General features: G+C 43.3%; 2 protein-coding genes and 2 non-coding genes across 5 annotated transcripts in view; 3 read left to right on the top strand and 1 right to left on the bottom strand.

The window, feature by feature from the left end:
• The first annotated feature begins 562 nt into the window (after positions 1–562).
• On the top strand, positions 563–3,373 carry Rpl30 (ribosomal protein L30). Of its 2 annotated transcripts, XM_028884463.2 has the most exons (5): positions 563–619; positions 725–777; positions 1,010–1,155; positions 2,465–2,595; positions 3,274–3,373. In XM_028884463.2, exons 2-5 carry the CDS (start codon positions 757–759, stop codon positions 3,321–3,323), a joined length of 348 nt encoding a protein of 115 aa, XP_028740296.1. In that variant the 5' UTR covers positions 563–619; positions 725–756; the 3' UTR covers positions 3,324–3,373. The 2 variants fall into 2 exon arrangements, with proteins under 2 accessions (XP_028740296.1, XP_028740295.1); XM_028884462.2 differs by lacking the exon at positions 563–619 and having other exon boundaries at positions 634–777.
• LOC114703653 lies at positions 2,947–3,078 on the top strand. The gene has a single exon (XR_003736158.1). It is a non-coding gene; the product is annotated as a small nucleolar RNA SNORA72 (small nucleolar RNA).
• Positions 3,374–5,505: 2,132 nt separating the features above from the next.
• On the top strand, positions 5,506–5,630 carry LOC114703654. Its single transcript, XR_003736160.1, has one exon. It is a non-coding gene; the product is annotated as a small nucleolar RNA SNORA28 (small nucleolar RNA).
• A 3,269-nt stretch (positions 5,631–8,899) lies between these two features.
• The window catches only part of Matn2 (matrilin 2), a 149,024-nt gene continuing 144,793 nt past the window's right edge, over positions 8,900–13,130 (bottom strand). Inside the window, 5 exon segments of the mRNA XM_028884461.2 lie at positions 8,900–9,216; positions 10,748–10,846; positions 11,192–11,326; positions 11,563–11,634; positions 12,467–12,619. Coding sequence (XP_028740294.1) covers positions 9,161–9,216; positions 10,748–10,846; positions 11,192–11,326; positions 11,563–11,634; positions 12,467–12,619 — 515 coding nt within the window. The 3' untranslated portion in view covers positions 8,900–9,160.

The raw sequence follows: 13,130 nt of genomic DNA, 5'->3' as shown, positions 1-13,130 counted from the left end.
TGTGCGTCCAGGCGCAGATCAGAGAACAAACTGCTGGAGGAGGCTCTCCTTCCACCACGTGGTCGCGAACTCAGTTCACCCACTTGGTGGAAGCGCATTTACCCACTGAGCCCCCTCGCCGAGCTTGGATTGGTTTATCGCGGTCCCTGTGCTAGGCGTCCGGGGAAGTCTACGGAGCGGCGACCCGGACCACCGGCGGTGGGGGGACGGAGCTGTTTCCGCTCGCGAAGGGCAGGCGCCGGGAGAGCGGCGTCCCGGGGTCCTCCGGGGTCCTCCCGGGTCCTCCCGCCGCCACATCCTCCAGAGACAGCTCAGCAGCTGCCTGGTGGCCGCCGCCTCACACTCCGCGGCGTCGCCGTCCTCGCCAGCTCCCATCCGACCCCGGCTCTCCCCGGCTCAGCCCGCAGCTTCGGGACACAAGTCGAGAGCCAGGCAGCATCCGGGCCACCAAAACTAACCCAGTTCCCATAGCAACCGGCGGTCCGCGCCCAGCCAGGGCCCTTCCGCGTGTGATCCGCTTCCGTTTCCGGTCCTAGCGTGCCCCGTTCGCCCAGAAGAGCTTTGCATTGTGGGAGCCCCTTCCTTTCTCGCTGCCCGGCCATCTTGGCGGCTGGTCTTGGTGAGTGCGCTCTGCCGGGCGGAGGTCTCGGCGGCGCGGGGAGCCCCCGGCTGGGGCTCGGCGCCTCGGATCCTAATCCTCTCTTTTGCCCTCTCTGTGTGCTAGGTTGGGGGCCGTCCCGCACCTGAGGCAGGAAGATGGTGGCCGCAAAGAAGACGGTGAGTGAAGCCGCCCGGGCCGGAAGCCGGCTCACGTGGAGAGCGGGCCGCGGCCGGGGCCGGGGCGGGTTGGAATGAGCGCGGGGCGTCAGCCGCTCAGGGCTTCGGAGCGAAGCCGAAGGCGCTCCAGGCTGCAGGCGTCGTTAGAGGGTTCAGTGCCAGCAGTCTGGAACTGGGTTTGGTTTTGAGCTGGCTGCACCTGGTTTTCAAGTCCCCAATGTTTGCATTGTAGAAAAAGTCTCTGGAGTCGATCAACTCTCGGCTCCAGCTTGTTATGAAAAGTGGAAAGTACGTGCTGGGGTACAAACAGACTCTGAAGATGATCAGACAGGGCAAAGCGAAATTGGTTATCCTCGCCAACAACTGTCCAGCCTTGAGGTAATGGAGGGAACCCGAGTGTGTGGGGCCGACTGTAAATTCATTGTGGGCGAATATCCAGCATTGGGAAGAATGGTTATTAGGATGGTTGTTGCTCCCCGACGTGTGTTCTGTAAGCGTACCTTTGAAGCACAGAGCGTGACAGGAGCGACACAAACATACACGTTCAGGGAAGCACGGGGGCATGTTTTCTCTATTTTGCGCTTCCCTATTTTTTTATTTTTACACTCCATTGCATGTGCCTGTTTTGGTTTAGGAAAGTCTGGTTGGTTTATGGAGGTGAAGGTACAAGACCATTTAGCAGTGTCCAATTTTCTGAACATAAGTTTATTCCTAATTAACTACTTGAGCTTGAACATAGTGAGCATTGTAAATCAGCTAAAGAAACTTGCAACTATAAGCCCTTGATTTTCCTGTGTCAGTTGAGGTAGGGTCTATACTTAGTGGCAGAATTCGGAGTGTTTGGTCTTATTCTAAACCTTTCAAGTTTATAGGGGATTTTTATTCTTTATATTTTTAACCTACCTTTTATAATGACAGTATAGACATCCATTGTTAATATAAGCTCAGACTCGGGGCCGGGGCAGGATGGGGTTCAGGTTCCATGTTAGAAGCTCCTTGATGGTCTGTGGGACTTTCAGATCCTAACCATTTGTGTCCATTGAGTTGGCACTGAAGTGTTTACTCTTTAAGTAATAGTGTCAATCCTTAGGTAGTCTTCAGGGTGCTAGTGGGTGATTAAGAAGGCTTAACTCTTTTTTTTTTTTTTAAGTTTCCTACCCTTCACTTTTATTTGCCTTAGTTTTTTTGTTAGTTAAAATGGAGTACATAATACCTATTGTTAAAGTTTCAGACACTGCTTAGTTCACCTTTTTTTTTTTTTTTATTTGTAATTTTTTGTGAGAGAGTGAATGCATGTGGGAATCCAGGAGTGGGTGTCAGATCCCCTGGAGCAGCAGTTGTGAGGTGGTTGGTCTGGGTGCTGGGAACTGAACTTGGGTCTTTGTAGGCAATACCAGCTTTTTGCGGAGCTATCTATCCCAGCCATTTTTTTAATGTCTGTTACAACCTTACTAACCTAGGTATGTCCTCATTGTCCTGTAACCCCCCCTTTCAAGTACCTTACACATTTTAAACTTTAGTGATTTGAAACATGAATACAACATACTTAGAATTGAATACTACCTAAACAAAATGAGTATTCGGTAGGTAATTTGCAGGCTACACTTGGAAGTGATCTGGTTACTATGGTAACCATCTATCAGTACTTTGATATGGTATTTATTTGACTTTTTTGTTGTTTCCAAAGGAAATCTGAAATAGAATACTATGCCATGTTGGCTAAAACTGGTGTTCATCACTACAGTGGCAATAACATTGAATTGGGCACAGCATGTGGAAAATACTACAGAGTATGCACATTGGCTATCATTGACCCAGGTATGCTTTTTAAATCATAAAATCTTTTCTTCCTTTCTAATGTTAGTGCTTCTTACTAGACAGTGGCTTTGGTGCCTGAGTTCAGACCATTAGAATTTTAATATTGCAAGAGATGTCATAATTTTATTTTGTAGAGAATTGATGATGCATGCCAGTACATTGTAATTGGCTTTGCCCTAAAGACAAAAAGTTTTTAACTTTGAGATTATGAACTTCCTTAATGAGGCACTTAATTGTTAGAAGGTGGAAATAGCAGGTGAAATAAAAAGTAATCTTCGTTGCTTGGGAATAAACAGTTTGTGCTGAGTGCCTACAAATACACTGTGTTTTGCACTTGGAAGTCATAGAATACTGCGAATATTCTCGCTGTTCTGATTCTGTGATAATCAGGACAGGCTAGACATTCGCTATAGTAAGACCATGCATGTGTCCCCAGGCCTGGTTCTTTACCTAGGTCTGGTTTTCTCAATGCTGGTGACAAGCCAGGTCTGGTTTATTGTGATTGTTCTGTATGATCGTAGGATGGCTGAGGTTCTAAGAGTGACAGCAACTACTGTAATATTTGCAGATAGTGCTAATCTGCCTCCGTAGCTAAAGAACAGGCAGCCACTCCAGGGATGTTCTGTGACTGTCAGTTGCCATTACATGAATTGTAAAACTATTGTTTTTATTTTCCAGGTGATTCTGATATTATTAGAAGCATGCCAGAACAGACTGGTGAAAAGTAAACCAGGAAAGTTTTTCTTTAATAAAACTTTACCAGAGCTCCTTTTAAAAACATGTGTCCCTTTGGGTTATTTTCTTCCTAACTTTGGTTCTCTTACACTTGAATGGACGATTAGAGCCATCGAAACCATAAGGTCTGGTGGCAAGACTTTGGTGAAGTTACATTGCCTAGTTTCCATTTTGTGGGGTTTTGTTTTGTTAAACACTGTATTGCTGCAAACAGAATGAGTGGGACCACAGGGGTGTTTCAGAGTTTAGAATTCCAATGTTGAAATACACATTTGTGTTTATATAGTATATATAATCAGAAGGCCATGTTACTTGGTATTTTTGTGGGTAGGTGTGTTTAGGCTAGAGGTTGACTGGTGTTTTCCTCCATCACTCTTTACCGTATATACCTAACCTAACTTTACATACCAAGGCATGTTCTCTCACTTAAACCTAGGTAGAGTTTGGCAATTCCATCGCTAGTTTAGCTAGCCAGCTTCCTCATGGGGTCTCTTGAGTGATAGAATCACAAGCACATCCACCATTTATTTATTTACATGGATCCTGGAGGTTTGGGCTTCAGCCCTCAAACTTCCACAGAACATGCTTTGTCACTGAGCTGTTCTTCCCAGCCCTGTGATGACAGGCTTGTGACTCTGGTCTCGGTGTTTGAGAGGCATTGGTGTTGCAAGGGGATTGAGTGGAATGTTGTAAAAGCCCTTCCCTGAGCTTATGGAAAGAAAGCTTGTACAACTTCAGAATAAGCCTGGTCTTTAGTTCATAGTGTGTCAGGTTGTCCAGGTGTGTTTTATATCCTTCAGTTCTAAAAAGTGAATGTCCCCAAAATTGTCCCATATGACCCTTATCCTAAGCATGTTAATATTTTTTTTGGGGGGGGGAGACTCAAACTAATTTGGGGGAGAATATGACTTGGTATTCTGTTATATATGGAACCAAATGGGCTTGGTATGTATACTGTATGTAATCTAAGCCTTTGAAGGAAGCTTCAGGAGTATCAGAAAGGCTTCCTTCTTAGGCTCTCCTATCCACCGAGGATATTTTCTCTATACTATCCGGAGTCAAAGTTGACTATCCGTAATAGCTACATAACTGGGTGTGTCTCCCCTTTTGACAGGTGAGGAGTTTGGTTTCTTTCAGGGTAACAAGTTAAATAGTTTCAGAAGTTAACCTAAGGTGGTTGTACTGAGCTTCATTGTCCTGTCTCATTTTGTAATCAGCAGGTCACGGGGGAGAGGCTGTAAAGAACCAGCCTTTCTCATTTTTGACTCATCCATCTTGTTGCAACAACACCCCCAGATGGTGACTTCTCCCTCAACCTCCCACCCCTGACTTTAAACTAGAACGTTTCCAGGTTAAGAAGTATTGGCTGAATTGAGAATTTTAAGTGTTTTCAATTCTTGTTTTCTTGTCACACAAGCCTGATGACCTGAGTCTTTTTTTTTTTTTTTCAGAGCTGAGGACCGAACCACTGAGCTAAATCCCCAACCCTGTGTTCTCATTTCTTGGTGTTTACATACTTAAACTGGTGTGCTCAAAATCAGGTGTTAGATCTTGTATGCAGATTGGTTAGGTGTGCTTTTTAGAGCTATTTCCATGGTTCAGAGTGTCAGTGTCTTGGTTAAAGTTAGTGTGTTTGTCTCCTACAGTGGACCTTTCATGCTCTTTTGAATTACTTTCCCCTCCAAATTAACTACTTCCTATTTAATTCCTTAATGTATGGTGTACTGAAGAATTTCAAAGCACAAATAACTGATGTACTATATATGTAGTTTGTATGTTGTAACTTGGCTGCAGGCATTTAGAATTTTTTTTAACCGTGGTTTCTAGGGCTTTGTAGGTAGTGTTAATATGATATAAGATAAAGATTTGGCTTTTAATTTATACATACTTTTGTCTAGTCATGTCTGCAAGGATGGTTTAAAGTGACAGTTTAAAGCTAGGTGATAGGAAACCTTACTGGGGTGTGTCTGGGGGAGCCGTGATGAAGTGCCATTGTGCTGCTACATCAGGGATGGTAAAGGTTGGCATTCTAAGGGGTTCTTTTCTAATGAAAATGAAGATTTCAGTGGGGTTGCTTTAATATGAGGGATTGCAGGGAATTCTAGCCGAGTGGACTCCTGTTAGGTGTGGAGACAAGTGCCAAAGAAGTTGGTTATTGAGTGTGTTAAAAATTGCAAGCAACACTCTGTGGCAGATGAACAAACTATCTGACACAATTTGAGCTTGCTATAGCAAGAAAGTCTAACCTATTCCGGTGTTCTCTTCCTCATGAGACAAGCCGTTATATAGGCTCAAACAGTTTTTAAGAATTACAGTTGTGTAATGGTGGCAACAGCCAATGGTGGTGTGTGGAGAAGAAACCAAACTTGATTTTAGGCAAGTCATGAATGGAGTTAGTTGTACAATGTGGAAGATGGTCATGTTTCATGGGAAGGTTTTCTCTGGACCTTTGCTGTGCTTTTGCCCCTGGTGGCAGGTTTCCTGCTCCCATTCTGGACTTACCTGTATTTGATCTGAGGACAGGTCCAGCAGTCCAGTTGAGGCTAGGTGCCACCTAGTTAAAATTGAGCCTTTTTGTTTTTTGTTTTTTTTAATAGCATTAGTCACATCTGCCTCTCACTAAACTGTGGTCCTAGAGACCTAGGGACTCAGCATTTTCAACTTGATACTACATAAAAATTTGAGTGAATATTTTTCTGGTGCTAAAACAGGTCCCCATTATACTTGTGATGATCTAGTCCAGAACTTTTCAAACATTTTGTCTTGATAATAGTAACATTTCAATATCTTATATACATTTACGATTTAATTTGATATCTCCCATCTGGTTCAGAGTCAAGACAAAGAATTCATTCTGTCTTCATCTACTCAGTATAAACCCACCTAAGCCCCATCTTGCTGAAGAATAAAAATGCCACAGCTAATAACTGAGCATTTAAAATGTGTGTGTGGTAGCGGGAGATGGGCGTAGGTGGGTTGCACACCCTCTTCTAGAATCTGTGGGCACTTGGCATACATGGCATTCACTTACACATGTGCCTGAAATTGTTTTAGAAGATTGATGTGTGTGAGTGTTAGGCTTGCTGTTAGGTCTGCACTACAAGCATGCCTGCTGCTGCCTGCAGTGGCCAGTAGAGGGCGTTGAACTCCCCAGGACGAGTTAGTAGGTGGGAGTTGCTGTGTGGGTGCTGGAAAGCTGAACCTGGATCATCTGCAAGAACAGTGTTCTTAACTGCTGAGCCATATCTCCAGCACAGAGGTTTATTTACTTCTCTGTATAAGGGTTTTGCCTACATGAATTTAGTGCACCAGGTGCTGGTGATGGATTCCGTGGAATTGCAGTTAGAGATGGTTGTGACTTATGTGGGTGCTCAAAACTGAATCTGGATCTTCTGCAGGAACAGCAAGTGCACTTGACCACCAAGCTATCTCTCCAGCCCTGCTTTTAAAGAAAAAAAGTATGTATATGAGAAATGTTTTGCCAGGTGATGGCATATGCCTTTAATCCCAGGGAGGCAGAGGCAGGTGGATCTCTTGAGTTCCAGGACAGCCAGGACTACACAGAGGAACCCTGTCTCAAAAAAACAAAAAGGGAAATGTTTTGAGCTTTGCTAAATGTTAATGTGCTCAATTCTCTGACAACCCAACAAGACAGCATTGTGAACCTGATATTACAGAATACTACAGGCTTACAGAATCAGCAGTGAAATGGAACACAGAATGCCTAAGTTTTCAAAAGCAATGCTGATGACACTTGATGGAGACCAGTAGCAAAGCTAAGTATCTGAAATTAAACTGTACATAATTTAAACATTGAAACTATCATGAGGAACTAGCAAACAAGCACCACACATCAAAACGGACAAAGTAATTTTTTAAAGAGCATGCCAGATGAGGGCGTTGGATCCCTTATAGCTGGAGTTACTGGCAACTGAGCACAGCTGCCTGATGTGGGAACTTGGAACCCAGTTTGGCAGCAAACAACTGTTGAATCCAGTCCCTGATCTATAAAGTGATGCACTGGTTTCAGGTCTGGGGAGACTCCTCCCCCTCCACTCCTCCAAGCTCTTCAGTGTGTTGCATGGTACCAAGCAGGAGAAAGGGGTAGGGATACTTTTCTACCACTAGGGGGAGCGTGAACGGAACAGCCAACTGGAGTAGCTTATGTCTCAGTCTTTGTCATCCAGATAATACTTTGTAATGAAAACACTTATTTTGAGTTACAATATAAACACCCTTCCAGATAAGGTTGAGGCAGAGGAAATATTTTTCTGCTCAGCTCCCCTGTAAGAAGACCTTCAGAGTTTCCCCTGTACTTAATATACATATGTCCCTGAATAGCTAATTGTGCATGTTAGTTCATAGGTGTTACTGGAAGGCTAGACTTTGTCGCTGGATTTTTTTTTTTTTCATTAAGATGTTCTCTGTAGATCAGTCTCAGAACTCAAAATGGTATGCCTGCCCGTCTCCCAAATTGTCATTGGCTTTTAAAGTTGGTCTCAGGACCGGGGTGTGGCTCAGTTATAGAGTGCTTTCCTCACATGCACAAGCCCTGGGTTCAGTCCTTAGCACCATGTAAACTGGACATGGTGGCACATTCTTGTAATCTCAGTACTCAGGAGTGAGGCAAGAGCATCAGGATGTAAGGTCATTCTCAGTAACAGTAAGTTTGAGGCCAGCCCAGGACACATGAGATCCTGCTTTAAAAAACAACTTAGTTTTGGGATTCACCATGGCTTGGTAGGGATTTGGGGAATTTCTGTAAATGAATAGTATTTCTGTGGTATAGACTATGCTGTGAAGCAGTTCTGATATTTAGTCTATTTCTAATTGTTGCTTAGTGACAATCCTCTGCAGGTCTCTCCTATATGTATGTGATTAAAAAAAAAAACAAAACACTTGGTTTGATAGCAAATGGTGTAACAGCTGCTATAGTTCCAATTTGCACTTGCTAGCAGTGTGCAAGAGCTTGTATTTCTACATTGGTAACCACCACTAGCCAGACAGTGGTTGTATTGATCTGATGAGATTTTTTAAAAAGCTGTTATCTAAACCCTTTTTTCCTGTTATATTGGCCTTTTTTCATCTATGACTATTTTACATTTAAAGTTACAGTGAGGCTGGGCTTGGTGCCAAGTGCCTGTATTCCCAGTACACCGAGGCATCCTGAGTTACAACCTCAGCAAAAAGCAAGACCCTATCTCAAGGTTTTTTTGTCTTTTTTTTTTTTTTTTAAGGAGTTGAGGACTGAACCCAGGGCCCTGTGCTTGCTAGGCAAGCACTCTACCACTGAGCTGAATCCCCACCCCACCCCTCCCTCAAATTTAAACTAGGAATTTTACTCGACACCATTTTCTGTAGTGGTGAATTTTAATATTGTGTAAGAATTCAACTTATTGCAGAACATAGGTCCTATGACTTAAGTATACGTCCATATATATCAAGGTAAATTCCAATACAAAAAAAGCAATTCATGGAGTCAGTTTTCTACAGAATTGAGACTCAGTTGTCAAATGAGATTTCAGTGCTAAGGCAGGAAGAGGCAGAAGCGAATCATACCCACAGTACATCACAGAACACTGAACAATTTATTTATTCTCATAGTAAACTTTTGAGAGTTCAGAAGGATTCCCCACCTCCCCCAATATCGAATTTGGACACCTCTGTGTCTCCATTTTCTCGTTGTTGTAGAGCAGTCCATTGTCTTCAGTACTGGTTGTGTTTTGCTTTACAGCTTACAGAGTTAACTATGGTGTGAGCTTTGAGGCTCCACCACTGTTTTTGAAATCTTTTTATGATGATGTACAAATCCATAAAAGCATTTCAGTCTTCATCTGTATCGTAGGCGGTTTTCCAAGGCCTCCATTCTTTGGGTCATTTCTTCTAGTAAATCCCAAATTAAGGAAGAGGAATCTGGATGCCTGTTTTAGCTTACAATCAAGTACAATTTGATTCGACTACTAAAAGTTACAGAAAAATGGCCGGGTGGTGGTGACGCACGCCTTTAATCCCAGCACTCGGGAGGCAGAGGCAGGCGGATCTCTGTGAGTTCGAGGCCAGCCTGGGCTACCAAGTGAGTTCCAGGAAAGGCGCAAAAACTACACAGAGAAACCCTGTCTCGGGGGAAAAAAAAAAGTTACAGAAAAATGAGTTGGGATTAAAAACAAACTGGTCTTTAAAGGCCCTTGTACATTTATAGTAATTTATTTAACACATGCCATTAAGACAATATAAAAAAATAGTTCATGTTAAGCTCATTTTTAAAACATCAAAGCTAGATCAGTTTGAATTTGGCTTTTCCCCAAGATTTTCCAAAGGTTTTCTAACACACCCATGTTGCTTATAATTTACCATCGTGCCTCTCTGGGAGCTGCAACTGATAATTTGGGAGATGTAAAGAAAATGAAAGGATTATGCCTTACAGAGTAAAGGGCATGGGAGTGGGGTTCATTGACGGTAGGTAAGGCCAAAAGCTAAGGAGTGAGTGGCCATGAATTTATTCTCTTTTACATGTAGTTTCTTAATAAATACACTTTATGAGTGGGGCAGGGAGAAGTTGTAGAAGCCCCTTAATTCCTATCTGACCCCATGGCAGAGTGACAGTCCAGTTTTGTCTGTATTGTCTACTGTCACGAAGACTTAATCTACAAAACTCCACATAGGGAACCAGACCCCCAACCCCCGACAGAATTGCTATGTGCTGTTCTTAGTAAACCTGTTGGCACAGGGGTCGGTCGTTCAGAATTAAGCCATTTCTCTATGGGCTAGTTGATGCTCACTGAGATCTGTATCAGCCAGCTTTCGTAAGCTTACTGTAATTTTAAGTTCAGAGCAGCTGGCAGTGTGTTCACTGTGTAAAAGCACCAATCACTCTGTCATCCCCATGCATTCCTGCTTAAATGAGTCACTGGGCCTGTTCCTTTGGTAGAAATTTTCATCTAGAGTGTTGATACAAAGGATCTTGACTGCCAAGAAGAAAAGGGGAACACCCAGTTCTTCAAAATCTGCACACACATGCAGCTTCTGTGTGGTTAGGGTTGAGGGTTTAGAGATTAGACTGAGCTTGAAGCCTCTTCATTCTACAACATACTCTGCCTAGACATAGATCTCTGAGGCATTTCATTCCTAGTGTTTATCCTTGTATAGAGTTAAGTGCTCTCCCCCTCCCCACTACATACTGCCTAATTGGCTTTAATGTTACTCTTCCTATACTAGCTAGCAGATGACAACCAAGTGCTTGACCATGGCCACTAAGCTTGGCTTGACCTTAAATCTCAAACACCTTCAGGCTGCCTTTTCTAGAAGAGGCCTCTTCTGATTCAGTATTGCTAGCTTTGTGATGAAATCCACAGTGATTTGTAAAGTTTTGCTAGTATTCTTTGCATTACATTCAGAGCATCCTATTGGAAAAGGATATAGCGCTGGGTTAGTTTTCTTACTTCTTCATTTGCAAGGTTCTGGAACATTATAAGGTTTTCACATTTGCATTGGTCTTGGCTTTCTTCCAAAGGGCTTCCTGAGAAAGCAGATGGAAAGAGTTCACCTCTGTCTTTCACCACACTTCCCAGACACATAATAACCAGACTGAGTCAGTACACAGGAAACCATGAAAGAAATGGTCAGCCTTTTCCATGCATCCAGATCCAGGGAAGTAAATGCTGGGAAAGAGCTGTGGTGGCTTCAAACACTTGAAGAGGCTTTCTTTGTACACTAGAGGTCAAGACTACTACTGCTTCTCCTAGTTTAGTTTTTAGTTATTTACTTAGTTTCCCCTTTGTTTCCTACTTCTTTAAGCTAAGTCTGCTGACAAACCAGAAGGCTGCTGCAGCTTATGTAGTAGTGATAATTTCACTTGGATTACCTGAAGATTTTGTCGAGTGGAAGAGTCTTTGTGTTGACTGTGAATGATTGTCTTCTTCAAACAGATACCTATGTTGCACTGCAAAATTAGAACAGGAAAGTAGGTCTCGGATATTTATGGTGACTGGCTCAGATTCTGTAAAGAGAGAAAACTGAATTCAAACCTGCTTCACACTATTGTGGTCTAAAGCAGCCACGCTTTGCTCTGGAACATACTGTGACTTAGACTGTCAACAGGGGTGGTAGCTACCAAATACGGTTTAAAGGACAGAGTAAGTCCTTCCTGTCTGTCACTGTACAACTTGTATCTGCAAGGGTAGCTGAGGCAGAAGGCTCCAGTGAAGGCTGACCACACTACCTTCGAAAGCTCACCTGTTGGCTGGTGGACCTGCTTTGGTGGTTCCCCTGCTGGGGAGTCCTGTCTTCCATCAGAGTCTTCTAGAGCTGAATGGAAAGAGATGGCCAAAAGGAGTGACAATTTCACACGTGCTCTTTAGGACACAGAACCCAGGGTCCTTTGGTGTTACTTAGTAACCAAAAGATTCTGTGATGATATATGGCCATGGTAGAGCAGTTACCTCCCTGAAGAGACTTAAATTACATCTAAAGAATGCTCCCCTCCCTGTGTCATGTCAAGTAGGTAAGGCAGAAAAAAAGTTGCTAAAAGATCCAGTGATTCCTGTGGCCCTGCCTGGACATTTCACTGAGAATGAAAGCGCCAAAGGCAAAGCACACTCCACCCTTGGGGATTTGGAAGGCTTTCCCCCTGGATCTCCCTTCACCCCAGTGTTTAGAGGGATAAGGCATCATTTAGGTTGGATTTTAAGGGTGTCTGAACTCAGCATGTGAATAAAAAGGGGAAATGGGTAGAATTCCTATGTGTAAGCATAACTGGATTAATTAGTGAACTGCAAAAACTACATAAAATGTCTGAAATCAAAAGGATAGATATCTGTTTGCACAAATTTTCTGAAATAGTACTTCTGATTTCTTTAACAGTGGCTCCCTGCCTAGATGGTCACTTCTCTAGGGTTTGAGGGTTGAGAAAGACATGTTAGCATTTAGCATGCTGTTCAGCACAGGCTAAGTGCTCAAGACATGGTAGCTATCACATTTGTCTTCACCTCTCTTCCATTAAATGGCCGTAGTGTCTCCAGGTATCACTTGTCTTGGTCAGCAAGGAGGTGTTTTCTGAGCACCAAAGGAATGGTTTGAGGATTTTCTAGGTTCATGCTGCCCTGTGGCTAAGGTCAACCATAGATACATTCTGCAATACCTTCACAGATGCCTTGCTTCAGCTTTTCACTTATCTCCCCCATTGTGCTGAAGTCTTCGGCATAGAAGAGATGCTTATTGGTGGGCTCAGAGGCAATCTCCCGTAGTTCTTCCTCAATGGCTTTTCCTACCCCAACAGCATACACAGTGATACCTGGGCAGCAGAAATTAGAATAAGATACAGTTGCATTCCCAGCGTCTGGACATTGTGCTATGCCCAAAGTCAGTTAGATATTAAGTGATGTGATTTGAAGCATCAATGCCAACACCTCTCTATATTTTTCAGCATTGGTATTTCAGACTTATGAACAAAAGATCCTAGAGATGCAGCATATAGAAGAGGGTAGACAGCTATTGATTAGCTCTAGATGGGGTCAGGTAACAAATGTGCAGCTTTTTCCTGAATTGGCCTTCTAGATAGTAGGGAAAAGTCTCACAGCTTACTAAAATGAGAGGTTTCCTGGGAGAATTCCAGGCAGGCCGAATAAGAACCGTAGACGGGCTCTTATAATATAGATAAGGCTGGGCTGGAACTTGTAATTCCCCTGCCTCAGCCTTCTGAGTTCTTGGATGGTTTCTTCTTGAAAGAAGAATCTTAGCTGTCTTGGGGTTCAGTGGAACTGCCTTCTGCCCACCTCTCTTAGGGAGCATCATCTTGAGCAGAA

Source organism: Peromyscus leucopus, chromosome 20, assembly GCF_004664715.2.
Source record: "Peromyscus leucopus breed LL Stock chromosome 20, UCI_PerLeu_2.1, whole genome shotgun sequence".
NCBI classification, from domain to species: domain Eukaryota; kingdom Metazoa; phylum Chordata; class Mammalia; order Rodentia; family Cricetidae; genus Peromyscus; species Peromyscus leucopus.
Note: the sequence above shows the minus strand (reverse complement) of the source record. Positions and strands in the feature narration are given on the sequence as shown.